The following is a 27,211-nucleotide window of genomic DNA, read 5'->3' on the forward strand; positions in this document are numbered from 1 at the left end:
TCAGGCCTAGTTTCCCGCCGGCCTGGAAAAGCAGACGGCCCTACAGAGAAGTGGAGAACTCGGTCAGGAAAAGCCGGGCTCGGGCGGAAGTCACTCTGAGGCGTCGGCAGGGGAGGCTAGTGAACGCCAGCGGGGAGTTGGAGCGACCGGGGCTCGTGAGGGCCCCACGGCCCTAGCAGGTGAGGGGTGAGGGGGCTGTGGCACGGCCCCGACCGCTCCCTGACTAAACACCGGGGCTCTAGGGTTGGTTTTGCCGCTTACTAGTTGTATGACCGGGAGTAATTTAATTTGCTTAGTAAGTGGAATAATAATAGTACCTTTCTCACGGTTGTTGTGAGGAGTTAACGAAAATACACCCAGGACAGTTTCTGGCACATAGTAAACTCTGGATGTACAGTCTTCACTAATACTGCTCTCAGCTGCGTGGGTTACGTTGCTATGAAAACTCACCAACTTCCGCCCGGGATTATCCAGTTAATGATTTTGACTTTATGTTTATTGGTAAAAGTATGAAACAAAACACTTATAATTAAAGTTATATTATTAGAGAAGTGATAGCACTACTGAGGGGTTGGAAAATAGGGTGAATAATATTACTTATAATCCCATCATCCTACACACGACTTTAAGCCTTTTTCTTCTTTTTTACCCCTAAATCTTTTTGTGCGTACGTTTTTATAGTTGTAATGTTAGTGTATATGCATTTTGATTCCTCCTTATTTGCCACTCAGTAGTGTAGCCTAAGCATGGTGTTAACGAAAATCGTGTTTATGATTGTACAAATTCCATTTTATAGGCTTATCATTTATTTTCCAAATTCCTGCATATGTAGAGGTAAAATTATATAAAGAAGTCAGTGAGGGAAATTTAGATATTACCTATGATTCCAGGACGTGAGATCAACTGTTGTTATTTTTCCTGGTTCCCTTCTATTTTTTAGTCCATGTGAAAACATACTGTTTGCACGGTTTTCATTTATTTTAGCAAACATTGTGTATCAGTTATGTTTAAGCCATAGTCCAGGATTAAAGTCAGGCTAGTTAGGTAGACAGAAAAAAAAGCAAGATTCTAATAGTTTGTAAGGGCTGTGAGATGTATGCATAGGTTCTCATAAGAATATGGAGGAAGAGCAATGTCAGTGCCCTCCAATCAGAGGCCACCAGGAACATGCTTGTAGTTGAAGTTAGGCTTATTACTCTTGTAGTGAGAAAGAACACATGCCATGGGAAACCATGGGGCATCTCAGTAAGAGGGTGTTAGAAGGGATTTATTGTTGGACTTAGGTTTGTGTTAGGTGATTCAGGGGAAAGTATTGAGGAGGTGGAGGCAATTCTATAATTAGGAGAGAATCTTATCTATCTAGAGTGAGGCTAATGCTATGACTGGTCAGTGTATGGCAGTCACTCATATTAGCCAGGATAGTAGAATGTTTGGTCACTTTTGGGTTTTTTTGTTGTTTTTTTTTTTGCGGTACACAGGCCTCACGAACCCGTGTCCCCTGCATCGGCAGGCGGACTCTCAACCCCTGCGCCACCAGGGAAGCCTCACTTTTGTGGTTTTTGAGCAATGTTTTTGTGTGTGTGTGTGTTCAGACATGATTATAGTTAGTATAATTAATAGAGCTGAGGGTATTTATTGCCCATGGAAGTGAGGAAAAGTTAGGCCAGGGAGTTGGGCACATTTTGGAGGGCCTTGTGTACCATTTTAGGAGTTTGAATTTCTGGAGGGAATTGCTGAATAAGGGGAGTCCCATCATATTTAGAAAAATCCCCTTTGTTGCCAGGCAAAGGTTGGATTGGGAGAGGAGGAGGAGATCTGAGTTAGGACCTTACTAAATCCTAAAGGGTGTTCTCAGTGCCAACTTTAAGGGCAACACCTGGTGGCTCGTTAGAAAATAAAGAATCTCAGGCCCCATCCTTCACCTACTAAATCAGAATCTGCACTTTAACAAAATTCCCAGATGATTCATAGGCGCTTTAACATTTGAGAAGCCCTTTGATGGGGGAATTACAGTAGTTCTGGTAAGAAACAATAAAACCCTGAACCAAGACAGTGGTGGTAGTGGTGAAGAAATGTGGAGATATTATTTGTTCAACAAATATTAGAAGCCTCCTGCATGTCTGGCACCATCCTGGTTGCTGGAAGTACCACAATGAAGATAGTCTCCCCCCTCGAGACACTTCCAGTCTGGCAGGGGAGACTGACAAGGGAACTGTCAAACTGTAGCAGGGAAAGTGTAAGCCCAGGATGCAACACATCAAAAGGTCTTGGTGGAGTTGAGTAATTAAGGGTTCTTGGAGGAGGTAATGGATGCCTAAGCTGAGTCCCAAAGGATAAATCAGCCAGCAGAAATCGGTAGAGGGCATTTCTGGCCTAGGAGCAGCAATCTGCCAAGGCATGAAACCCAGAAAGGGGGTACTAGGTGGCATAGGTGGCACTTGTTAGACCACAGGTGTTCTCTGTGGTTAGAGCAGAGTAGGATGTGATTAGAGGGGAGATTGGAGAAATGAGCAGAGGCCAGATCTGGAGGGGTCTTACAGACCCCGTGGAGAAAGTCGAGTTTTATTCTGAAGATCATGAGAGCCTCTGAAGAGTTTTTTTATTTTTTTGCGGTACGCGGGCCTCTCACTGTTGCGGCCTCTCCCGTTGCGGGGCACAGGCTCCGGAAGCGCAGGCTCAGCAGCCATGGCTCACGGGCCCAGCCACTCCGCGGCATGTGGGATCTTCCCAGACCGGGGCACGAACCCGTGTCCCCTGCATCGGCAGGTGGACTCCCAACCACTGCGCCACCAGGGAAACCCCCTCTGAAAAGTTTTAATCACAGAAAACAATCAATTTTGTGTATTAGGCCCTCTAGATGCTGAGTGGTGGGATAAGGTGGAGGTCTGGGTGCAAGCCTGGAGTGCAGTGATTTAGGCGAGAGAAGGTGGTGAGCCACCTGATGTGGGGAGTGAGGGAGGAGGGGCAGTCTGGAAAGATGACCAGTCCTGTGTTGTAGATAGAGTGGTCTGGGTGCCATTTTGATGTAGACTCTCAGGCGACTGAGCTGAATTGTTGGATTTGGGCATTTTTGAAGCTTTTTTTTTTTTTTTTAAGTTTTCAGCATTCCATCTAGTTTCTCACTCAGTACTGTGTTCTGACTAGTGGGTGATTTTTTGTTTTTGATTTTTCTCTCTCCTGGTCTCTAGTGAGAGAAAGACAAAGGAGAAAGATGAAGTCAGCATTCCGTATTTTATTTCATTTTCGGGGTAGCTGGAATAAGTAGGAGAGGGGACTCTTTAGCCTTCCTGGTTCTTGCAGCACTTCCTGCCAGCAGTCATTGAATGTTGCTGCAAGAGCAAAGTTGTTATTTCAGTAGAGCTATGGAAGTTATATTACTAATGGTTAACGTAGGGAGAGGCAGCAGTAACTAATGGAAGGATTTAAGGCCAGCGTTCTAGTGCTAGCTTCCATACTGATTAGCATTGTAATCTTAGGCAAGTTACTTCACCTGTTGGTGTTGGTGTCTAGTTTCTTGTGAAAGGAGATAACTACCTAACTTGTCTTACAGGAGGCTTATGTGGATTAAATATTTGTCAGGGTGACTTAAAAATACTAAGAATGGCATTTAAATGTAATGGTATTATTGCTACTATTGTTTAGGTTCTGTCTTTGAGGAGATCAGATAGTGGCTGATAGAGCCTTGTTACTCAAAGTGTGGGCCTTAGACTAGGAGCTTCTTAGACATGAAGAATCTTGGGGATCTTGTCAGACTTACTGGATCAGAGAAACCTTTTATAGCCATTATTCCATCTGATCTATAGAAGAATCCCTTGAGGTAGGTAGGGGAGGTGTTAGCACATCCATTCCCCCGAGGAAATGGAGGCCTCAAAAGATCAACTGTTTTACCTGAGGGTAAACAGTTCTAGGTGTGAAGTCCAGGCCTCTGACTCCACATACAATGTGAACTGTAGTCTCTTCTTTTTATAGATGAAGTGCTAAAATGTTGGTTAGCCTAGATCCTGGAGTGAATTACTGACAGTTGAATATTTTATTTTAGGAACCAATTACTTCTTTAAAAATCCGGCATAAAAATTTGCTTTAAAATTGACAACCTTTTGAAGCACATACTTGAATTATTTGGGGGTTGATCATTAACTCCATGAAGGGGCCTGTGTTTCTGTTCATCTTGGCATTTTTTCACAAGGCAGTGGGATGTATTATGTACAGTGTAAACATTCTTCTGCTCATAGTAGGCCCTGGGTAAATGTTCATAGAATTAGAAAATAAGTTCATGAATTTCATAGTACATGATCCATGTTGAATTTGAAATTATGATGCATTCATTGGCTATACTGGTAACTCTTCACTGTCTCTTTTATTATAGGTGGAATTGGGCTATTTGCTGAAGCTTCTTTCCCTGGTAGGCCAGGGAAAAATTTACATTTTGATTTTCTTTTAATCATGGCTTTGGTTCATAAATTGCTGAATGGCACTTATATTCTCAGAAAATGCCCGAAGCCAGGTGTTGCCTCTTGTCCATTTTTGAGTACTCGCTTTGCAGATTATTGTTCCAGCAGTCTTGAGAAACCAGTGGCTGCTCCTGGCAAAGCCCCTTCTCAGAGGAAGACTGAAGGGAATTTGGAAGGACATCACCAGAGAGAAGTTGCTTTGGATATAACTTCTCCTGAGGACAAGCCTGAAGTTAGTTTTGATAAAGCAATTAAAGAAGAAATAAAGGACCATTTTAGGCGTTTGAAGGATGATATTGTGAATCATTGGATAGGGCCTGAAGGCCGCCCTCTGCATGAGGTCTTGATGGAACAAGCCAAGGTTGTCTGGCAGTTCCGCGGCAAAGAAGATTTGGATAAGTGGATAGTGACTTCTGATAAGACGATTGGTGGCAGAAGTGAAGTGTTCCTGAAAATGGGCAGGAATAACCAAAGTGCACTGCTGTATGGAACTCTGAGCTCTGAGGCACCCCAGGACGGGGAGAGTGGCCGAAGTGGATACTGTGCAATGATATCCAAGATTCCAACGGTACGTGAGACCCAGGAGCTGCAGTTTTCTAGTGAACTGAGGTGAACTTCATTGTAACATGAACTATAGCAGACAGCTTTTTTTTCTGTAAATGAAAACAGCTGGCATCTCATCTTGTGTATGGGGTTAAATAACTGCTGGGCACAAGTGTAAAGTTTCATAAGCACAAGGGGGAAGTGGTTCCTGAAGAGAGGTTACATGTTTCTGGGCATCACTTGGGGCCAGGGTGGGGCATGCTTATGTTTGAGGAGCCCTGAGAGGTTAGATATTTAAACGATGATCTGGGGAGATTTACATCTCCTCTAACATAGGCCGTAGACCCTCTAATGGCTGGGGGTTCCTTAGAGTGGAAGTAGGGTCAGCCGGGGTTTTCGTTTTTTTTTTTTAACGTAAACTTTTAAATTTTAGAATATTTTTGGTATTACAGAAAAATTGCAAAGATGGTACTGAGAGTTCCTGTGTGTCTCTCACCCAGCTTCTCCAGTTGTTACCATCTTACATCACTTGGTACATTTGCCACAACTGAGAAGCCAACATTGCTGCGTTACTGTTAACTAATTCCAGACTCTATTTGGATTTCACCAGTTTTTCCATAATATCTTTTATTCTGTTTCAGTATCCCAGCCAGTATACATTACATTACATCCAGTTGTCATGTCTCCTTAGTGCGTTACTTAGTCTTTCCTTATTTCTTAGTCTTTCCTTATTTTTCATGAGGATTTGAGAAATACTGGTCAGGTATTTTGCAGAATGATCCTCAATTTGGGATTTTCTGATTTTTTTTCCTCCTCGTTAGACTTGGGTTTTCTGGGTTTTTAGGAAGAACAGCACAGAGTTGAAGTACCCTTCTCATCGTATTAGGGTACATGCTAGTAGCATGACTTATCACTGATGTGTTAACCTTGATCACCTGTTCAAGATAGTATTTGTCAGATTACTCCATTGTTAAGTTACTTTTTTTTTTTCCCTCCATATTCTGTTGTTTGGAAACAAGTCACTAAGTGTACCCTGCATTCAAGGCATGGGGTAGGGTGTGGGATTAAGTTCTAGCTCCTGGAAGGGGCAGTATTTACATAAATTATTTGGGATTTTTCAGAAAGGAAGATTTGTTTCTTCTCCCACATTTATTTATTTATTCAGTCATTTAGTATGGACTCACACTTTGGGTTATAATCCAATACTATGTTATTTATTTTGTTGCTCAGATTGTTCCAGCTTTGGCCACTGGGAGCTCTTTCAGGTTGGCCGTGTCCCTTTGACATGCCCCCATCCTTTTGTGTTTTTGAGCACTTTTTGGCACTACGAGGTGCTGTAAGCTCATCTTGTATTTCCTCTGTTCCAACCCTAGAATTAGCCATTTCTCAAAGGAGCCCTAGTTCTTTTTTTTTTTGGAAGATGGAGTTGGAAACCAAGATCTGGATGCTGAGTATGCTTGTTGCTTCTGGATTGACACTATTTCTAGGACCTCTCAGTGGACACAGCTAGGAAATATATGTATGCATACCAACTCATGGAAACACACATCTGTAACTATTTCTGTATCTATATTAAGCTAAGTATGAGTTCATACTGATGCTTTGACTCTAATCCGGTACCACATGATTTATTCTAGCTTCCTCCCTCTTGTTTATTGATAACTTCTGTAACGGTGTGAAGCCTGTCTCCCGCCACTTACTATACATTTATTAATTCGACCCAAGAGTACATGTAAAGCAGTTTCAGGGCTTCCCTCATGGCACAGCGGTTAAGAATCTGCCTGCAAATGCAGGGGACACGGGTTCGAGCCCTGGTTCGGGAAGATGCTACATGCCACAGAGCAACTAAGCCTGTGCGCCACAACTACTGAGCCTGCGCTGTAGAGCCCGTGAGCCACAACTACTGAGCCTGCGTGCCGCAACTACTGAAGCCTGCACGCCTAGAGCCTGTGCTCCGCAACAGGAGAAGCCACTGCAGTGAGAAGCCCGTGCACCGCAACGAAGAGTAGCCCCTGCTCGCCGCAACTAGAGAAAGCCTGCACACAGCGGCGAAGACCCAACGCAGCCGGAAATTAAATAAATAAAGCAGTTGCAGAATTTCTAACCCATAACCCTGTGAGAAACAACTTTACCAACTACAGTACAATGTTTATCTATAGTTTCTTTTGTCTTTAGCCTTTTGGTTTCCAGTCAGAACACCATTTTCCAAGGCTACTTAGGTCAGCTCCTTTGTCTCGCCACCAGCCTGTTGCTTTTTGCAATGCTGATCAGGTGTTTCAGGGCTGCTCTGGACAGGTTCCCATGCCCGGCTGTGGCCACAGCCCATGGGTGTTTGCTTGGTTGTGGTGCCCTTTTTTTTTTTTTTTAATATTTATTCATTCATTCATGCATGCATGCATGCTGTGCCAGGTCTTAGTTGCAGCAAGCGGGATCTTTGTTGCGGCATGTGGGATCTTTAGTTGCAGTATGCGAACTCTTAGTTGCTGCATGCGGGATCTAGTTCCCTGACCAGGGATCGAACCTGGGCCCCCTGCACTGGGATTGCGGAGTCTTAGCCACTGGACCACCAGGGAAGTCCCTTGGTTATGGTGTTTTAAGGAGAAAGGCAAATGATAGGAATAGTATTAGGCTCCCTCTCTCCAGATAATGATGAAAAAGAAAGGTTCATGTTCTTTCAGAGGTAATAAACTATGTGTACAAGATTTTTTTTTTCAGGCCCTGAAAATCCACAGAATGGATTTGGTCAGCCCACAGTAGAAAATAATTCTATGATGTACTGTGGAATAATGAAAGTAGTCGATAACATTTATTCAGTTACCCTGCCAGTCCTTGTGCTAATTACTTTATATACATTATCCCTTTTATTCCCCACATCAATCCTGTAAGGTATAAACATCCCAGTTTTACAGATGATGAAACAGGCTTGGGGAGATTTAGTAGCTTGTCTAAAATTACATGACTAGTAAGTAATAGTTCGTATCTGAGCACTGTTATTCTTGAAATCCGATTAGCTCTGAGATTGCTGTAAACAAACACCTTTGGAAATTAACACTATGTTCTACTTTCAGAGACAATTTAGGTAGTTGTTAAGAACACAGATTTCGGAGTTAAATAGCGCTGGACCTACCACTTACTGGTTGAGTGCTCAGTTTCTTCATCTATAAAATGGAGTACAATGATAGTACCTATCTCAGAGCTGTTGTGAGGATTAAATTATGCATGCAGAGTGATTATGTATATTTTCAATGGATGGTAGGTGTTGTCAAAAAAATACCAGTTTTAAAACTTGAGGTCTTTCATAGTTTTCTGATTTATGGGAAGGCAGTTGTCATAAAATGGTCCAGTCAGAAGCCATTGCTTCCTAGGCCCTGGGAAAGAAAGTACATACAGTAATTCATTTCTGTTCAGTGACACAAGTGAGTGTCTACCCCATGTAAACACTGTCCTGGGCCAATCAGGTCTTGAACATTACCTTAGAAACATTTAACTAGGTCAGTATTTTGTACCAAAATAAGAATCACCAGATTTATCTGCCTCCTTACCGCGGTAGGAAGCAGAAAAAAGCAGAAAAATGGCTTGTTGATCCTTTTGATGCTGTAAAAGGTGATGACTCACATTTTGCTAATAGTGGAAAATGAGGTGAAATTAACTTTCCTTTCTATACCTTAGGGCCCTTTTGAGAGGAAGAGGTTTTATGATTGGTCCCAGTTCAACACTCTGTATCTTCGTGTCCGTGGAGATGGTCGACCTTGGATGGTGAATATCAGGGAGGACACGGATATAATCCAGAGGAAGGATCAGATGTACAGTTACTTCATGTTCACCCGTGGGGGGCCCTACTGGCAGGAAGTCAAGGTAACAGCATAAGTCTTTACTATGTATGAAAATGAGGTCTTATGAGATCATGGTTACATTGTAGTTTTTTTTTTTTTTCTTATTAATTCCTCTTGGACAGTGTGGGAAAGGAAAGAAGGAAGAGGACCTAAGGGCAAGATTTACATAATTGACTTTTTTTATTTTTTGGCTGCGTTGGGTCTTCGTTACTGCGCATGGGCTTTCTCTAGTTGTGGTGAGCAGGGGCTACTCTTTGTTGCCGTGCGCAGGCTTCTCACTGCAGTGCCTTCTCTTGTTGCGGAGCATGGGCTCTAGGCACGTAGGCTTCAGTAGTTGCAGCACGCGGGCCCTAGAGCACAGGCTCAGTAGTTGTGGTGCGTGGGCTTAGTTGCTCTGCGGCATGTGGAATCTTCCCAGACCAGGGATCAAACCTGTGTCCCCTGCACTGGCAGGCGGATTCTTAACCACTATGCCACCAGGGAAGTCCGACTTTTTCTTTTATTAATATAAATGTTAGCTTACTGACCAGTAAATATTTTTGATAAGGATGTGGCCAGGTCCATGCTGAGTCATGGGTCCATCTCTGCCCTGTGCATAATTATCAGTACTGTAGGTATTTCTTCTTAAGTTCTGGCCATATCATCTCTTCCAGGCAACTGTACTAAGCTAGTGTCCCTAGCTGAGCAGAAAGGCTCCTTTAAGAGGAATAAATACTTCATACTTTACAGTTATCAACATTTTTGGTTTTGTTTATTTCTTGGTAATATAAGGCGATCTTATTTTGTAGGGAGAAAAAACTTTTAGAAGGTAAAAAATGTTAATCAGGAGGAAAATAGTGGAAATTCAGGGAGTGAGGGCAAAATCAGGTGCCCATTCTTTTCTTCTGCCTTCTGAAGGTTTTTAATCCATAAATTCAAAAGAAAGTCCCCATTTTGCTCATACTTAAACCTAAGGGTTCATCCTGGATCCCTTTCTCCCCCACACCACATCTAGTCTTTTAACAAATTCGCTCACCTATCCTTCCAGAATACACCTAGAATCTGACCATTTCTAGCCATCTCTTCCACTCTCACCCTAGTCCAGGCCTTTGGACTACTACAAGAGCTTCTTTATTGATATCCTTCTTTGTCTTCTTGCCTCCTAAAGTCCACTCTGCACACAGCAGCCAGAGTGATCTTTCTAAAGCATAGTTCAGATTATATCACTCACATGCTTAAAACCCTCCCGTGGTCTCCCCTTATTAGAATACAGTCCAAACTCTTTAACATGGCCTACGGGGCCTACAGTAGCAGACCCCTGTCTTCATCTTCAGTCTGTCCTCCCCCCTCCCTCCTCCATACTGGCCCCTTTTGTGTGTGTCATACCCAACAAACTACTTCTGTCTCAGAGCCTTTGTATTTCATGCTGTATCTGTGGGCGTGCTCTTCTCCCACGTCTTCACCTGCTTCCTCTTTCCTACTATTTACCTCTCAGCTCCAAAGCCACCTGAGAGGCCTTTCCTGATCCTTCTAGCTAGAGTTGCACCTTCTCACCCAATAACAACATCCTGTTTAATTTTTTCATAGAACTTATCACTAAGTAAAATTATCTTTTTCATTCACTTGTCTATTTCATTCATTCAATTATCTTTTTCATTCACTTGTCTATTTGTTTATTGTTACTCTCTACCAGGCTCCTCTGGAACATAAATTCTGTAAGTTCTGAGAGCAGGGACTTTGTCTGTATCCTTCATAGCTGTTTCCCCTGCACCTAGAACAGTGCAATGCCTAGCATATAATAGATACATATTTATACACTAATACAGATGTATAACCAAAAAATTATTATGTATGTAACACTTGTATATAAATAATACTTATAACAAATTACTAAACAAAACAAGTATCTCATTATAGAAAATTTAGAAAATGCAGAAAAGGAAAAAAATCTTGTGGTACCACTACCCAGAGGTAAAATACTATTTTTATTTTAGTATGCACCTTCAGACTTTTCTATTTACACTTTTTTTTTTACAAGAATTGTATTGTGCCAGTGCTGTTTTATAACATACATTGTTCACTGAACTGAATTTTATATACAACTTTCTGTTGAAATATATTTCTATATCATTTTTGGTATCTGCATGATATTATGTAAATAGACACAATTTACTTAATCCATCCTCTATTGTTGTACATTTAGATTGTTTTCAGAGTTTTTCACTCTTATACCAAACTCTGAGGTAAATATCCTTAAATATTTTCTTAGATGTATTTCTGGAAATAAAATTCCAAGAATAAATGATATGTACATTTTTAAGGCCTTTGATGCACATTGCCAAATTATTTGCCAGTATAATCATTGACAATTACTTATTACTTTCTTTCCTGAAAATACATGTAGTTCTAATCTTTGGCTGGAAATGATAGTTGTTTGGAACATCTTTCCTTAAACTATTATATAAATAGTTTATATAATAGAACATCTTTAAATAAATAGAACATCTTTCCTTAAACTATCCTTAATACTTTCCTTAAAGTATTATTACTTTAAAATTTTATTTTTGGCTGCGTTGGGTCTTAGTTGCTGCACGCAGGCTTTTTCTAGTTGCAGCGAGAGGGGGCTACTCTTTGTTGAGGTGCATGGGCTTCTCATTGCGGTAGCTTCTCTTGTTGTGGAGCGTGGGCTCTAGGCATGTGGGCTTCAGTAGTTGTGGCGTGCAGGCTCAGTAGTTGTGGCTTGCGGGCTCTAGCGCGCTGGCTCAGTAGTTATGGCACACAGGCTTGGCTGCTCCATGGCATGTGGGATCTTCCCGGACCAAGGATTGAACCTGCGTCCCCTGCATTGGCAGGCAGATTCATAACCACTGCGCCACCAGGGAAGTCCCTCTTTAAATTATTAAAGGAAGTGTTGGGGAAGAGATTTTGATTTTTATCTTTTTAATAAATTTATTTATTTATGGCTGTGTTGGGTCTTCATTGCTGCACGTGGGCTTTCTCTAGTTGCAGCACATGGGGGCTACTCTTCTTTGCAGTTCACGGGCTTCTCATTGCAGTGGTTTCTTTTGTTGCGGAGCACAGGCTCTAGGCACACAGGCCTCAGTAGTTGTGGCTCGCGGGCTCTAGAGCGCAGGCTCAGCAGTTGTGGTGCACGGGCTTAGTTGCTAGGTGCCATGTGGGATCTTCCTGGACCAGGGCTCGAACCCATGTCCCCTGCATTGGTAGGCAGATTCTTAACCACTGTGCCACCAGGGAAGTCCCAGGGAAGAGATTTTTAAAAATTAAATGTTATTCATTGCTGTCCATGTCTTCATGAATAATTCTCCTTTAGTAAATAGAAGTGAGATGCTCAAATATTTACTATGATTAGAGAAAGAAAACAGAGGAAAATGATGGAAAAATTATGCATGCTAGTTTTCTGTCATTTGTAGAGAGAAAACAACTGTTGATCCTTTTCTTTTTATGCAAGCTGTACAGTTTAATGCTTCTTCTTAGCTTCATTTTTTTTCCAGGCTAAAAAATTCCCTTGATGTGGACAGTGGCCTTAGCAAATTACATGACAAAAAGACAAAAGGCCAGTGGGGTGGGTGACACACGCTCCTTGAATGGTGAGCAGGTAGTATTGATTCTGTTTCCAAAATATATTTTGAATAATGAGGTAGATGAAGTGCCCAACCAGGATGCAAAAATGAGGAACTGACTGGAGGCTGGGGCTGCAGGGTCCCTTCCAGGTTTGTGTAGCAGAAACGAAGGGAGCCCGTGAACTGAGGATGTTGACTGCACTTGGATTTGCTGTGTGAGGAACATGATCTTGTGCTTTATTAAATGAGCTTTGAATTGAGTTTGCTTTTATGTCAGCAAGTGTTTTTGGTGATAATCTGAACAGTACATTTTATTTTTTTAACTCATTTTTATTTTTTGGCTCAAAAATCAAAATAATATAAAAAGATGTACAAAAGTCTCACTCCCACTCAGTTCTCTCTGCACCCTTTTTGCCCTCACCCTCTATAGGTAACCACATTTATTAGTTTCTTCCATAGATTTAGTTTTTTTAAGCAAATATAAGCAAGTATATATACACATACACTTATTTTCTCCCTTTTTTTACTCAAAAAATATAGCATACTTTATGTGTCTTCTGTGCCAGTTTATATTTTTAAAATTTAGATCCTGGAGAGCTTCCATATCACTACATGGAATTATTTTTCATTCTTTGTTATTTTGTTTGGTATTTTCTGTTATATGGATATCTCATAGCTGATTGAACTAGTCCTTATTGATAGATATTTGGGCTGTTCCCAATTGCTATAGTAAATTTTTTATTAGTTTTTTTTAGGCATTTAAAAAATTTGTTTTTAGGGGAAATTCACTGGTGGTCCAGTGTTTAGGACTTGGGGCTTTCACTGCCAGCGCCCAGGTTCAATCCCTGATCAGGGAACTAACATCCTGCAAGCCACACAGTGTGGCCAAGAAAAAAGTTGTATTTAATAACATAAATGATATTTATACTATAGATTTTGTTTATCTCTTACTTTTTTACTACTAATATATTGTGGAGGTCTTCCCACAGCATCATATATAGATCTACTTCATTTTTTAAAATAGCTGTATAGTATTCAGTTGTATGGTTGCACTATAATTTATTGAACTATTCCCCTATTTTTCCTTTTTTTTTTTTAATTAGAAAAAGCTGTATCTTTATGTGTTTGTCAGAGTTTATCTGTAATATAAATTCCTAAAAGTGAAACTGTCAGATCAAGTTACGGCATTTCAAATTTTGCTAGATATTGCTGTGTTAGTTTCCTATTGTTACATAAAAAATTACCACAAACTTCGCACAGTTCTGTAAGTCATGGTTTGGGACACCCTGTGGCCAGGTTCAATGCTCAGGGCTTTCTAAGGCTGAAATCAAGGTGTCATCTGGGCTGTACTTCTTTTCAGAGGCTCTGGGGAAGAATCCATTGCCAAGCTCACTCTGGTTATTGGCCAGATTTAGTTCCTGTGATTGTAATGATGTCTTGGTTTCTTTACTGGTTGTCAGCTGGGAGTCACTCTCAGCTCCTAGAAGCTGTCCACATTCCTTACCATTTAGCTCCCTCCATCTTCAAAGCCAGCAGTGGAGAATCCCTTTGACCTTCCCCTTTGAATCCCTGTCATTCTTCTGACCTCTTTTACCAGGCACTTTTATGGGCTCAAGTGATTAAGTCAGACCTACAGAGGATAATCTTCCCTATATTAAAGTCAACTGATTTGGGACCAGACTTCGGGAGAGTCCCTTCACAGCAGCACTGAGATTTGTGTTTGAATCCCTGGAAGAAGGTGATTTCCACTAGGTGGAAATCTTGGGGGTCATCTTAGAATCCTGCCTACCACAGTTGCTAGCTGCTGCTCTCTAAAAGAGTTGGACTAATTTGCACTCCTACCAGCAGTATACAGATGTGCCTATTTCTCCCATCCCCATTTTTCTACTGGGTTGTTTAATCTTTTTCTTAGTTATTTGTAAAAGTTTTGTGTTTAGGATACTAGTTTTTGCCATCAGAAAGTTATAATTGTTCTCTGTCATTTTTTCCTTTGGGACTCCTGGCTTAGAAAGGTTTTCACCTGTTTTCTTTTAGTACTTAGGTTATTTCATTAAAAAAATTTTTTTTTCTGTGATCCAAATGACTAGCCACTTGTTATAACTTCACATATTAATTTTAAAATTCAATTTAAACCGTTATTATTTTATCATTGCAGTTCTAAACAGATGCCTCCGTTGCTTGAATGTCAGATCTGAAGTCAATGGTTTCTTCTTTCAGATTCCTTTCTCCAAATTTTTCTTCTCTAATCGAGGAAGAATCCGGGATGCCCAGTACAAGCTTCTGCTCGACAAGGTAACATTTTCCTGTATTTTCACTCAGAACTATATTATCTTTAGTGAAACAGAACTCCTGTGAGGATGAGTTCAGTCCATTTTTGAAGGCTGGCAAATGAAAATTCCTATTTAAGTATACTCCTGTTATACCTAGACAGATGCTGACTCAGAGCTATCCTGTGAGCCAAACCCCCATCCTGGAGGAATTTCAGTATGGTCCTCCTTTCAGCGTGCCTACATTTTATTTTAGCTTTAAAATAAGAGTATTAGAGTTCAGGAGAGCTTCAAGGAACCTCCATTAGACATCCATGTTGTACTTACTAGTCTTAACTGGCACTCCTTTAAAGAAAGAAGTAGAATGTGGAAAGAAAAGCAGTCCTGTACTTCCTCTAATTGGCTACGGCACATGAGAACTATCGTATACTTGCTAAGGGCTGATAGTACGGAATTTTAAAACTCTAGGAACAACATCAGCATATGAGATTTTGATCAATTTCTCTATTTTAAATTTAGATCTCTTCTATCGGATTCACCCTGGCTGATAAAGTGGATGGTCCATTCTTCCTAGAAATAGATTTTATTGGAGTATTTACTGATCCAGCCCATACAGAAGAATTTGCCTATGAAAATTCTCCAGAGCTTAATCCAAGACTTTTTAAATAGAGATCATGTAGTATTTCTGTGTTACTAAACTAAGGGTAGTAGAATCCACAATGACAAAAATAAAGTACTTCTTTAATGGCATCCAAACAATGGCGGGTATGTATTCCCTAAAACATAGCTAAATGCTGCTGCTAAGAGGGACCAGGATCTGAGCTGTACCTTAACTTAAGGAATCAAGTACTGATGCAGAGGTACTATGTAAATAACTGTTTTTGGTTAGAATGATTCCTATTAGCAACAGTTCCTATATAAGTAGGTGGTTTCCAAAGCAGGGAGTCTCTGAGGTGACTGTTTATGGCCCTCTACCATTCTATTCCTTATAGGTTTCTTCTGTTTTCTAACCTATCAGGATAGGAGACTGTGGAAGAATATTAAGGTGCTGTAGTAGTCACTGGGAAAAGATACCTGTTTTAGTCTGCCAAAGCTGCTATAACAAATGACTATAGACTAGGTGGCTTAAACAAAACACATATGTATTTCTTACAGTTCTGGAGGCTGGGAAGTCCAGGATACCTGGTGTCTGGTGAGTGCTTCTTGGCTTGTAGACAGCTGCCTTCTTACTGTATCCTCACATGGAGAGAACAAGTTCTAGTCTCTTTCTCTTCATATAAGTAGCACTAACCCCATCATGAGGGTGCCACCTGCCTGACCTAATTACCTCCCAAAAGCCTCCAAGTATACCTCAAAGTACCAAGTCACATTTGGAATTAGGATTTCAGTATATGGATTGGGCAGGGGGCGGGGGCAGGGAACAGACACAAGCATGCAGTCCATAACACCTGCATAGCTGGTTCTCCAAAGATGCATGATCCTTACCAGTTCTTACTTTATAGACTAATGTCCCCAAGGCTTTCCCAGTCATTTTTAGTATTAGAGATTGCATATACCAAAAATAAGACCCTGATTAACACAGTTTAAACTGATCAATTCTTGTCATCTTAGAGGAAGAAGTAGGAAACTATATGATACAGCCAGAGTACCCAACGAGAGCCAAGTTTAAAATAAGAGAATACACAAAGGCTGATAGCTTTCCCATCCATCTTGGCCTAAATACCTATTTTGTATGTTTTCATGTAATTATCTGTTTTTCAGCTTTATTGAGGTATAATTTATATAACATAAAGTTCATCTGTTTTAAGTATACAATTCAATGATTTTTTAGTTTATTTACAGAATTGTGCAGTCTTTTTTTTTTTTGGCTGTGTCGCATGGCTTGCTGGTTCTTAGTTCCCCGACCAGGGATTGAACCCAGGACCACGGCAGTGAAAGCGCCAAATCTTAACCACTGGACTGCCAGGGAATGCCCAGAATTCTGCAGTCTGTCTTTACATGAACTAATTGTAGGAAATTTCCATCAGCCTAGAAAGAAACCTCAGTGCCTCTTTGCAGTTACTCTTCATTCCCACGCTCAGCCCCACAATTATGAATCTACTTTTGCTATAGGTTTATCTTCTCTGGATATTTCATATAAATAGAATCATATATGATCTTTTGTGTCTTGCTTCTTTTCACTTAGCATAATGTTTTTGAGGTTCATCCATGTTGTAGCGTGTTTATCAGTATTTCATTTTTTTAGTGCATATTTTTTAAATCCACCCATTGATGGACAGCTGGATTTTTCTCCACTTTTTGGCTACTGTGAATAATACTGCTGTAAATATTTGCAGACACAAGTTTTGGTGTGGACATATGTTTTCATTTCTTAGGAGAATTGCTGGGTCATATGGTGGATGTACATTTAAATTTTTTAAAGAAACTACCAAACTGTTTTCCAAAGTGGTTATATCATTTCACCTTCCCAGTAGCAGTGTATTTGACACAGATTTCTTGATTGATCTGATCTCTGCCTCTTGATAGCAAAATCTGAGTTTATTAAGCACCCAGGAGTATGCCATGTTCTATGGGCCCATATACGTATAACAATAAGTATAATAGAATCTGACAGGTGCTGTGAAAATACAAAAGGACATAGTCATTTCTTCTAGGAGTGGGGAGTGGACGGTCAAGAAAGGATACACAAAGAGTACAAGTCAACTCTTGTTAGTCTTGGCTGGTCAACTAAATTTTAGAAACCAATTACATTTACAAAGAATCAATCTACCCCCATGGGAAAAAATTTTAATTATGAAAATTTTAAGCAGTACAAAACTCGGAAGCTCCATTCAGGTGCAACAGACATGAATATGATACTAAGCAACTCTAGTCTTTTCCATAAATTGAGTAAGATGTATAAGTTTGACAGAGCATATAGTAATCCTTAAAGCAGCAATCCTCAAATTTCAATATGACCCTGTATATTTCTAAATAAGCCAGGCTAGAATGAGCTAGAGTTTTGTTTTTAAGAATATATTGAGGAAAAAAAAAAAAGAGATGTTATTGACAATTACATGAAGTGATCTGAAAGAGGTACATAGAAGCTTAAATGAAACATTTCGCATAGATAAAATATTGACGCCTCATGAACCCATATGGCCCACAGTTTCGGTAAGACTACTAGGTTCTCTAGAGGATGAAGAGGTGGCCTTTCACAGCTTACCCTATTCATAACTTGTTATTGTTCAATTTCTACTAAAGTCTGTAGTATAATTAGCTACCATCAGGTAAGTGCTTTTGCCTAGAAGAGGACTGAAGTTCTGTTATTAGAGCCAGCAGAGGGAACTTGACCTTAAAAATCTAGGTCAAGAATCTATAGGATGGGTCTTTTTAGAAAACTGAGTTAGTTGTACAGGGGCTTAGGTAAAAACTATTTCAAAAGAATTTGAGAGCTTTAAAGGTAGTAATGTCTTTTCATGGGTAAAACATGTGAAGAAGCCACAGACACTACATATATATGAACAAAGTTAAGAGCAGAAAAAGGTGTTTTGGCTAAAGTGAGAGGACAGTACAAAAATATTTACAAAAGAGGGTTCAGAGAAAAGGAATATTTACGGGATATTAAATTATGAATGTTCAGCCATAATGAGGCCCCTTCGAACTCCCAGAACCTTTGCTTTCTTCTCCTTTCGTTCTTGCTCATGTTTCTTCCGTTGCTCCTCCCTAAGGAGGGATAGGTATATGTTAGGCTCTAGTGAAGCTCCAAACAGACCACTTCAAAGCACCTATTGTTAGACTAATGTCCAAACTTAAAACGACATCCAGCACACTTGTGTAAAGCACACTCTTACAGGACACTGTGCTCTGTCCAGTGGTCTCTGTGATGGAAGCCACACCTGTAAGTCACTGTTGTGTTAAAAGGCTAGAACTTGGGGGTTTTTTTTGTTGTTGTTTTTAATGTTAAGGCAGCATTCTAAAATCAAGCATGGAATTGGAAGCAGAAGACACCTTGGAGATCGAATCCAACCCCTGTAGTTTTTTTAGTTTGTTTTAAATGAGAAACCTCTACCTGTGGAAGTCAAAGGTCGAGCTCAAAATCACATTGTCTAATAAAAGTACTAAAATTGGAATCAGGGTCTCTGACTTAAACCACTGATTTTGGGGAGAAGGAATTAAGAGAAAATAAAGGCCCAGAATCATGATAATGATTTTAATAGCAAATAATAAGGTCTTGGTGGTAGCTGGCAAGTCAAATGGTAGTTAACCCGGTACCAGGAGGGTGCCACACAGGGAATTGGCCAAACCAGGACCAGCTGCAGCCCAGGACAGACTCTGGTGTTAACTTGGTTTCCACACAGAAAGAAGCCTCTAAGGATCATCCTGGGGTTTCCCCCTGTGTAGAGCCCTGAAGCCTAGAAAGCCTGGTTTCCCTGGGAGTGTGAAATTTATGTGCGTACTTAGGTGCCCTGGGCACCTGGATTGGTATCTGGAGGGACATCCAGGTGCATTGTTTGGGCAGATAGGTCATGTAGGAGCAGTGCTGTGAACCGGGTCCTCTTCAGAATCGCCTGCAGAGCTTTGGAAACAATGCAGATATGTGGGTCCCATCTCAAACCTAGTGAATTAGAACCCACTGTGGTATTGCCTAGGCACATGTACTTTTATTAAGTTCTGTATATGATTCCACTTCTACCCTCTTGTTAAACACCACTATTACTGTGACTCTATCCCCTCAGAGACTCTGCTTTTATATACAGTCTTTCAAAATTAAAAGAATAAGAACTGGATAATTATGTACTTACCTGGTCTGGCGATGAGGTTGTTTATAACTTTTCTTGTGTAAGCTTACTCTGTTGACATGTTCATTCAGAGAACTGTTTTCTTTAGATTGTCCCCATGGTTTCAGTTTTCCTAGTTTAGGACAGAGACAGAGACAGATTTAAGAAAATTCTTGGGACTTCCCTGGTGGCACAGTGGTTAAGAATCCGCCTGCCAATGCAGGGGACATGGGTCGAGCCCTGGCCTGGGAAGATCCCACATGCCACGGAGCAACTAAGACTGTGTGCCACAACTACTGAGCCTTTGCTCTAGAGCCTGCGAGCCACAACTACTGAAGCCTGCGCTCCTAGAGCCCATGCTCCGCAACGAGAAGCCACCGCAAGGAGAAGCCAATGCATTGCAACGAAGAGTAGCCCCCGCTCACCACAACTAGAGAAAGCCCGCGCACAGCAATGAAGACCCAATGCAGCCATAAATAAATAAATAAATAAAAAGATTCCTGTATTTATATTCCTAATTTTCTCTTCATCTGTGGCTACCTGCTTGCTGTCAACATTCATACTTTGTTTTTTTTTTTTTTGCGGTATGCGGGCCTCTCACTGTTGTGGCCTCTCCTGTTGCGGAGCACAGGCTCTGGACGCGCAGGCTCAGCGGCTGTGGCTCACGGGCCCAGCTGCTCCACGGCATGTGGGATCTTCCCAGACTGGGGCACGAACCTGTGTCCCCTGCATCGGCAGGCGGACTCTTAACCACTGCGCCACCAGGGAAGCCCCATACTTTGTTTTTAAAGACATTTGCCAGTATAATTCTATTAATTTCAATTTAATATCCCACAGATAGACATTACATTTTTTTCCTCTAAAAATAAGTGTCTTTTTAATCCTTGGAAAGCCAGAAAAAAATCTTAAAAAAACAAAAAAAACTTTAATACTGAATCCCATTACATAGCACATTAAAAGAAGCCATAACAACTAAGTAGTTTATCCCAACGTTGCATAGGAATATTTAATATTAAAGTAGTATTTCATCTGTGCAGTTTATTATTATTGTTACCTATTAAAATGTATTTGGAATGGAACAAGTGGGAATATTTTGTTGGCTTTAGAACTGTGACCAAATTTCCAGATGTTTATATATTACTTTATTTGTATAGTTTGACCTACTTCTGAGTACCAAAGATTACCATTTGCAGTGTTTCCCATTTTATAAAAAGGACTTTCACACCTGCTGTATCATTTGATCCTTTCAGTAACCACTGAAGTAGTACTTATTTTCCCTTCCATAAAGGAATTAAGTGACTTGTCTAGGATATAAAATAACAAGCACAGATGAAGCTCTCAACCAGGTTTTTTACCATCAGTAGAAGTTAGTGGTGATCAGTCATTCCCATAACAAATACTTTTTGAGTACCTGGTATGTGCCAGGGACTATTCTAGGTTCTAGGGACATAGCAGTGAACCAAGTGGTCAAAAATCCTTGCTCTCTTGGGGTTACATTTCCAGTGGTAGAGGTAGACAGTAGTCAAGTAAGATAACACCAGGTGGTACTATGTGCTATGGAGAAATGTAAAACAAGGTGAGGAATAAAGAGTGTGGGTGGGTGGGTGGGCAGGGAAGACCTTTCTCGGTTGCTGACAGTTGAGTGGATGCCCCATTAAAACAAGGGAGCAAGCTGTGCAAAGATCAGTGTGAATAGTGTTCCAGGTGGAGCAGAGGGATAATAAGTTCGAAGACCTGGAGGAGGGGTGGTGTTTCAGTGTTTGAGTAGCTGAAACACCAGTGTGGTTGGCACAGAGTCAGGGAAGGGAGGAGGCAATGAAATGAGGGTGGGAGAGAGACAGGAAACCTTAGGAGGTTCTGAGCAAGCAGTGATGTGCTCTGATTTGTTTTTAAAGTTGTAGTGGGGCAAAGAGGCTTTTGTAGAAGCCCAGGTAAGATGATGTGACTTGGACCAAAGGGAGTCACAGTGGAGGGATGAAGAGTGGTCAGATTAAAGATCAATTTCAAAGATGGAGTTGAAAGGACTAGCTGATAGACTGGATATGGGGTCTGAGAGAGAGTGAGGAACCAAAGGTGACTCCTAGGCTTCTGCCCCGACACTCAGGAGAGAGGTGCCGTTGCCACAGATGGGAAAACTTGGGGAGGAAAAATGGGTGGGAGAAGTTTTCTTAAACCACGGTTCAGTTTGACTCTTACCTCTAAATAAGGCTTACATTTTTAGGCTTCCCTGGTGGCACAGTGGTTAAGAATCCACCTGCCAATGTAGGGGACACAGGTTCGAGCCCTGGTCTGGGAAGATCCTACATGCTGTGGAGCAACTAAGCCCGTGCATCACAACTACTGACCCTGCGCTCTAGAGCCCGCGAGCCACAACTACTGAAGCTCGCGCACCTAGAATCTGTGCTCCGCAACAAGAGAAGCCACCACAATGAGAACTGCGCACCGCAACGAGAGAAAGCCCATGCGAAGCAACGAAGACCCAATGCAGCCAAAAATAAAATAAATTTATTAAAAAAAAGACTTACATTTTCATTATATTTGTTTCATTAACATTAGTAATTTAAAAATAAACACTGTTACATGATTCTTATAGGAAGGTTTTGTTTTAAAGTAATTCCAGAAGCACTGACAGATCACATTAAGTACTGACGTTTTAAATGGATGTAAAGATACTTTAATATATCCCCAAGAGCGACACCTGGCCAATAAATGTCCCAGATTGTTTGACCAGTGATTCTCAGCTTGGGATCCTTTAAAAACTATAAAGAGAACATTCATTTACCCACAGCCTAACTTCCAAGTTTCTTGATTTTGGCTGAAGTTTTATTAATACTTTGTAGTAACACTGATTAGAAGTTGTCTTTGCTTAATAAAAATGTAAGTGAATCAATTATTTTTTTTTTTAGTATTTGCTTAATGGACACTTTTTAAATCATGGGTCACGTGGATACAGGGGCAGAGGCAGGAATTCTACGCCAAGTATGGCTTCCACTGAGTCACTAGAATTTTTCACATCCTCAGATGCGGAATTGCCCAATCTTAAATCTTGTACATCAAAACATTCCCACATACCTTTGTGTGGCTCATAGGTGAGGGGACGAGACAAACTTGCTTTGAGATCAAACACTGGTTTTCTATGGGAGATCGGAGTCTGCGCTGTCTCAGCTGTCAACTTGAACGGGGTAATAACTAAAACAACAAACAAGATCCAAGGGCTTAATTAGAAAAAAAGACCTGTTTAAGTATCACTTTTCAATCTTAAAAATAGAATTCAATATGAATGGTCTGAAACATATAGGGTTAAAAAGGAGGAGAAAATGGTTCTGATGAACCTAGGGGCAGGAAAGGAATAAAGATGCAGACATAGAGAATGGACTTGAGGACACAGGCTGGGGGGGAAGGAAAAAAAAAAAAAGGAGAAAAGAATAACTGAGGAAAACTAACCCCTTAGCTGTTCCCGTTAGCAGCTCCCCAAAGCATCTAAATATTGTGACATTTCCTAGGATCAGCTGGAGTTTAGAATCCTGTTTTAAGAATTAATCGGGTGAGGGACTTCCCTGGTGGTCCAGTGGGTAAGATGCCACGCTCCTAATGCACGGGGCACAGGTTCAATCCCCGGTTGGGGAACTAGATCCCGCAGGCATGCTGCAACTAAGAGTTGGCATGCCGCAACTAAGACCAAATAAATATGTTTTTAAAAAAAGAATTAGGGCTTCCCTGGTGGCGCAGTGGTTGAGAGTCCGCCTGCCGATGCAGGGGACACGGGTTCGTGCCCCAGTCTGGGAAGATCCCACATGCCGTGGAGCGGCTGGGCCCGTGAGCCATGGCTGCTGAACCTGCGCTTCCGGAGCCTGTGCTCCTCAACGGGCGAGGCCACAACAGTGAGAGGCCCGCGTACCGCAAAAAAAAAATTAATTGGGTGGGAGGGATAAATTAGGAGTTTGGGATTAACATATACACACTACTATAAATAAAATAGATAACCAAAAAAAATTACCTACTGTAGAGCACAGGGAACTATACTCAATATTTTGTAATAACCTATAAGGGATAGGAATCTGAAAAAGATTATATATACAGTTATATATACACATGTATATATATGTGTAATTGAATCACTTTGCTGTACACCTGAAACTGACACATTGTAAATCAAGTTTATTTCAGTTAAAAAAAAAAAAAATAACCGGGTAGATTTTCAGGCTGCTTCCCTGATATTTACCCTTTTATTTATTTATTTTTTAATTTAGTTTTTCTTTTTTGGCCGAGCCATGCGGCATGCAGGATCTTATTTCCCCGACCAGGGATGAAACCTGCACCCCCTGCAGCGAAAGCGTGGAGTCCCAACCGCTGGACCACCAGGGAATTCCCTACCCTTTAAAAAAATTATATATTGTTAATAGTAACATTTTCATTAATACAAACAGATATAAAGCCTGCAAGGAACCTAATCACATAGAAATAAAAAGATCCATGGCTCTGCTTGTTACTAATGAAGGCTGTTACCGAAGAATACGAATTTTTGTAACATAAAGTTAAAAATATACTAGGATGGTATAATTTGGTAAGCCACATTTTTGCTACAGTTGGGCAGCATATATCTGGCACATTTTGTAATCCTTTCCCCTCACAGGTTGCATTCAGGCCATCGTCAATGTTGGCACTTGCCCGTATATGTGAACAAGCAACTAGGATCTAGGACCACCTAGTGAAACAACCCAGAAAAGCACAGAACTCCTGTGCTGAAGCCATTCCACTGTGTTGCTATCAAGTGTTGGCAGGGAGGGGAACAATGGGACTGTCCCACACTGCTGATGAGAATATAAACCAGTACAATTCAACCAGTAATGTAAGGGTCTGTCTACCCTACTATCCAGCAGCCCCAGTCCTACTCTTGGGAAACTGTGTACACGGACAGGAAACATGTTCCAGAATGGTCATAGCTACACTATACAAAATAACAAAAGTTGGAAATACCCATGGGATCCATGAGCAGTAAAATGGATAAGTTGAAATATATCCATACAATTGAAAAACACGGTGAAAATGAACTTTAGCTCATTTATTAATATGATTCTTGAAACAGTGAATAAAGCAAATCACAAAAATTAGTTTGATTTCATTTATATTAAATTCATATTTGATAACCAGGGAAAGAAAACTATCCCATTCCGACTGGGCACACCACCCCTGAGTTAGAGGAGAAAGCTCAGGATATGGCAAACATTTAGTTCCTGCCTCATGTCCTTATCTGTGAGTATTTGTGAGTCCTTTCTCAGTATTAGGCAGGTGGCTGCTGCTCAGTGACCCCTGCTCCATGTAAAATGACACAGTCACATCTTAGGCAAGTCCACTCTTCATTTTTTAGCCCTGCTCTCTGCCCAAGCCCCTTTCTTCCCCTATTACAGGATGATTTAGAATGCTTTGTGGAATGTTTCCTTGCTGATATAGAAACGATTAAGCGTGGGTAGGAATGAGAGAGGTCATATAGAGGAAGAATCATAAATTTTCTGATCCCACCTCTGTACTCTCTCTTGAAATTTAGTTGTCAGTCCCACTATTCAATCTTTAATTTAGGTGTCAAAGGCATGAAAAAATCCTGAGTCTCCACGCTGATTATTACCAACAATAATACTCTCTTCTTGTTTAAACTCTTGCTGGATTGCTCTAGTCTCAGGGAATCTGGCAGTCCTTCCTGTGTAATCAAGGCTCTTGCCTGACATTCAGTAGGACTCTTGAGAGAATTTTGATATACTCAGTTCTAATACAGGCCTTAACCTGTTGGTGATACTCTTTTAAACCTTCACACTGCTATTGCAGTGTTCTTTTGAAAACCACTTGGTCTTTGTAGGTGATGATTAAGTAGACAGTGTGTAGAAGATTATCTATATGGCTTATTCTGGCTTATACAATCTACTAGTAGTCAATAGTGTGGCATTTATTCCATGAACTCTGGGTCCTGTTAGTTTCAGAGTCTGGCAGAACCATTCAGAGGCTGTAATGAATACTGTAATCCCCCTCCTAATCGCTGAGGAGGGGCTGAATGTTCTTCATTCAGGACAGGATGGAGTCTTCTGGCAGATATGTCAGGTTTTTTTGTCTGTGTCTCTGGCACTTCCCTTGCCAGTATAAATGAAAACTATGCTAGACAAATTTTTGCTTTTGATTCTATAGATAATGGAGACGCTTTAAAGAAACAGACAATCATATTAGGAAGCTACATGGTTTAAAGATAAACCAGAACTTTGGGGGGTGGGAGGGAGGTTGTTTTGTTTTGTTCTGTTTTTTTTTTTTTACCAGCAGCAGATTCAGCCCTTGTGGTCTTTAACTTGTGTGTCTCGAGCACAGCCTGGCCTTTTGGGGTACTCCCAGATGTGGTCACATGTGGAGACTTTCTGGCTGGAGTCTTGGTCAGTGAACGCTTATGCTCATTATCTTTAGTAGCAGCTGAAAACCTAAATAGGACAGTGGAGTATAAGACATGAGTACTTGGGTCAAGCTTCTAAACAAAACCACCTACCCATCACCAAGCACTGAAAGGGCCTCAATAAATACTTGTTATACAAATGAACCTCTTTCACAGAATAGACATGTCCTTAAACAATGATGCTAGAGCAAATCATTTATCAACTTCCGTTATTTGTAAAATATGGTTTTATATTCTCTGCTCTCCCTGCCTTGGCCAATGACAGTATAAGGCAGAGCTCAAAGGAGATGCCTATGGGCCTCAAGTTATAGGTTAGGAGGTATTTTAAAAAGTTCTCCTTCTTTCTCCTCCTCCTAGTGAGGGCAAGTCCAAGGGAACAGGAGATTGCTATGCCAAATGAGTGATGGGAGCATTTCTTCCATCTTCCTAGAAGAATGTCATTCATTTGAGTGGTACGTAAGTCCTTCTCTACTCAGAGCAAATTGTCATAAATGTTTTTTATTGATCCTCTGATGCAGAGTTTTTCTACATTTTAACATCTCTGAAATTAGAATGTGTTTTACAATTGGTAACACATCAAAGTAGTCAGCAGTGCTTTTTCTTAGTGGTTCATAAAATAATGGTGAGTCTTCAGTGGATGGTATCTTAGATTCAATGAAAATCCAGTAATGACAGACATAAATACACATAGGGTTGGTGGTGGTGGGTTAACAGAAGGGAACTTCTGGACTTATAACTAAAGATTTGATGGTGATCCTGAATCAACATCTAAAATTATTACCCAAGACTCTACAATAGAGTTAAGAAAATTAGATGTGGTAGGAAAAGTGCTACTAATTCCAGGCTGTTCTGTACCCTGCATGAAGCAAGGACTAGCCCCTAACCATGGTGTTCTTAACTATTAATAAATACAGTCAGAACTGCCAAGTATAGGTACCTCATGTTCCAGGCTAACTCAATAAGAATTCCAAATTCAAGGGCATTTTTCAGTTTTTAAAAACTATGTCAGATAATTGCACGTGTTGGGAAAGTGTTACCATGCACCAGTTCTGTTAGATGCCGCAAATGCCCTTAAAAAAGGAGAGAAACAAAGTTCGGTATTAAGAGAAAGGAGCCTTCATCTGTGGGGACAGTCACAGTTGAGGGCTCACCTGATGTCAGGAAAGGCACAAGCAAAGAAAACAGGGATCAATGAGCATGAGATGGCTATGCTACTGCAGTACCCAGTGGGTTACAATGTTCATAGTTTAGGATGAGTCAATTCTTTAGCTCACTACATTGGGAGATTAGGAATTCAGCTTCAACTTTAGACTTACGTCAACAGAAAAATTTCTATTTACACATCTTTGCAGACATACATTAAATTAATA

The 27,211-nt window shown here is 40.8% G+C and overlaps 2 protein-coding genes across 4 annotated transcripts in view; one reads left to right on the forward strand and one right to left on the reverse strand.

The window, feature by feature from the left end:
• Nucleotides 1-66: 66 nt before the first annotated feature.
• NDUFAF1 (NADH:ubiquinone oxidoreductase complex assembly factor 1) lies at nt 67-15,404 on the forward strand. Its single transcript, XM_032624824.1, has 5 exons — nt 67-179; nt 4,367-5,019; nt 8,664-8,849; nt 14,605-14,679; nt 15,174-15,404. Exons 2-5 carry the CDS (start codon nt 4,444-4,446, stop codon nt 15,321-15,323), a joined length of 987 nt encoding a protein of 328 aa, XP_032480715.1. The 5' UTR covers nt 67-179; nt 4,367-4,443; the 3' UTR covers nt 15,324-15,404.
• Nucleotides 15,405-17,415: 2,011 nt separating this feature from the next.
• The window catches only part of NUSAP1 (nucleolar and spindle associated protein 1), a 66,204-nt gene continuing 56,408 nt past the window's right edge, over nt 17,416-27,211 (reverse strand). For all 3 annotated transcript variants that reach the window (XM_032624823.1, XM_032624822.1, XM_032624821.1), the window contains exons 8-11: nt 25,712-25,869; nt 22,487-22,603; nt 19,439-19,547; nt 17,416-18,359 (exon numbers count right to left, since the gene is read on the reverse strand). In XM_032624823.1, coding sequence (XP_032480714.1) covers nt 18,263-18,359; nt 19,439-19,547; nt 22,487-22,603; nt 25,712-25,869 — 481 coding nt within the window. In that variant the 3' untranslated portion in view covers nt 17,416-18,262. The remainder of the gene's footprint in view (nt 18,360-19,438; nt 19,548-22,486; nt 22,604-25,711; nt 25,870-27,211) is intronic.

Source organism: Phocoena sinus, chromosome 2, assembly GCF_008692025.1.
Source record: "Phocoena sinus isolate mPhoSin1 chromosome 2, mPhoSin1.pri, whole genome shotgun sequence".
Taxonomy (NCBI): domain Eukaryota; kingdom Metazoa; phylum Chordata; class Mammalia; order Artiodactyla; family Phocoenidae; genus Phocoena; species Phocoena sinus.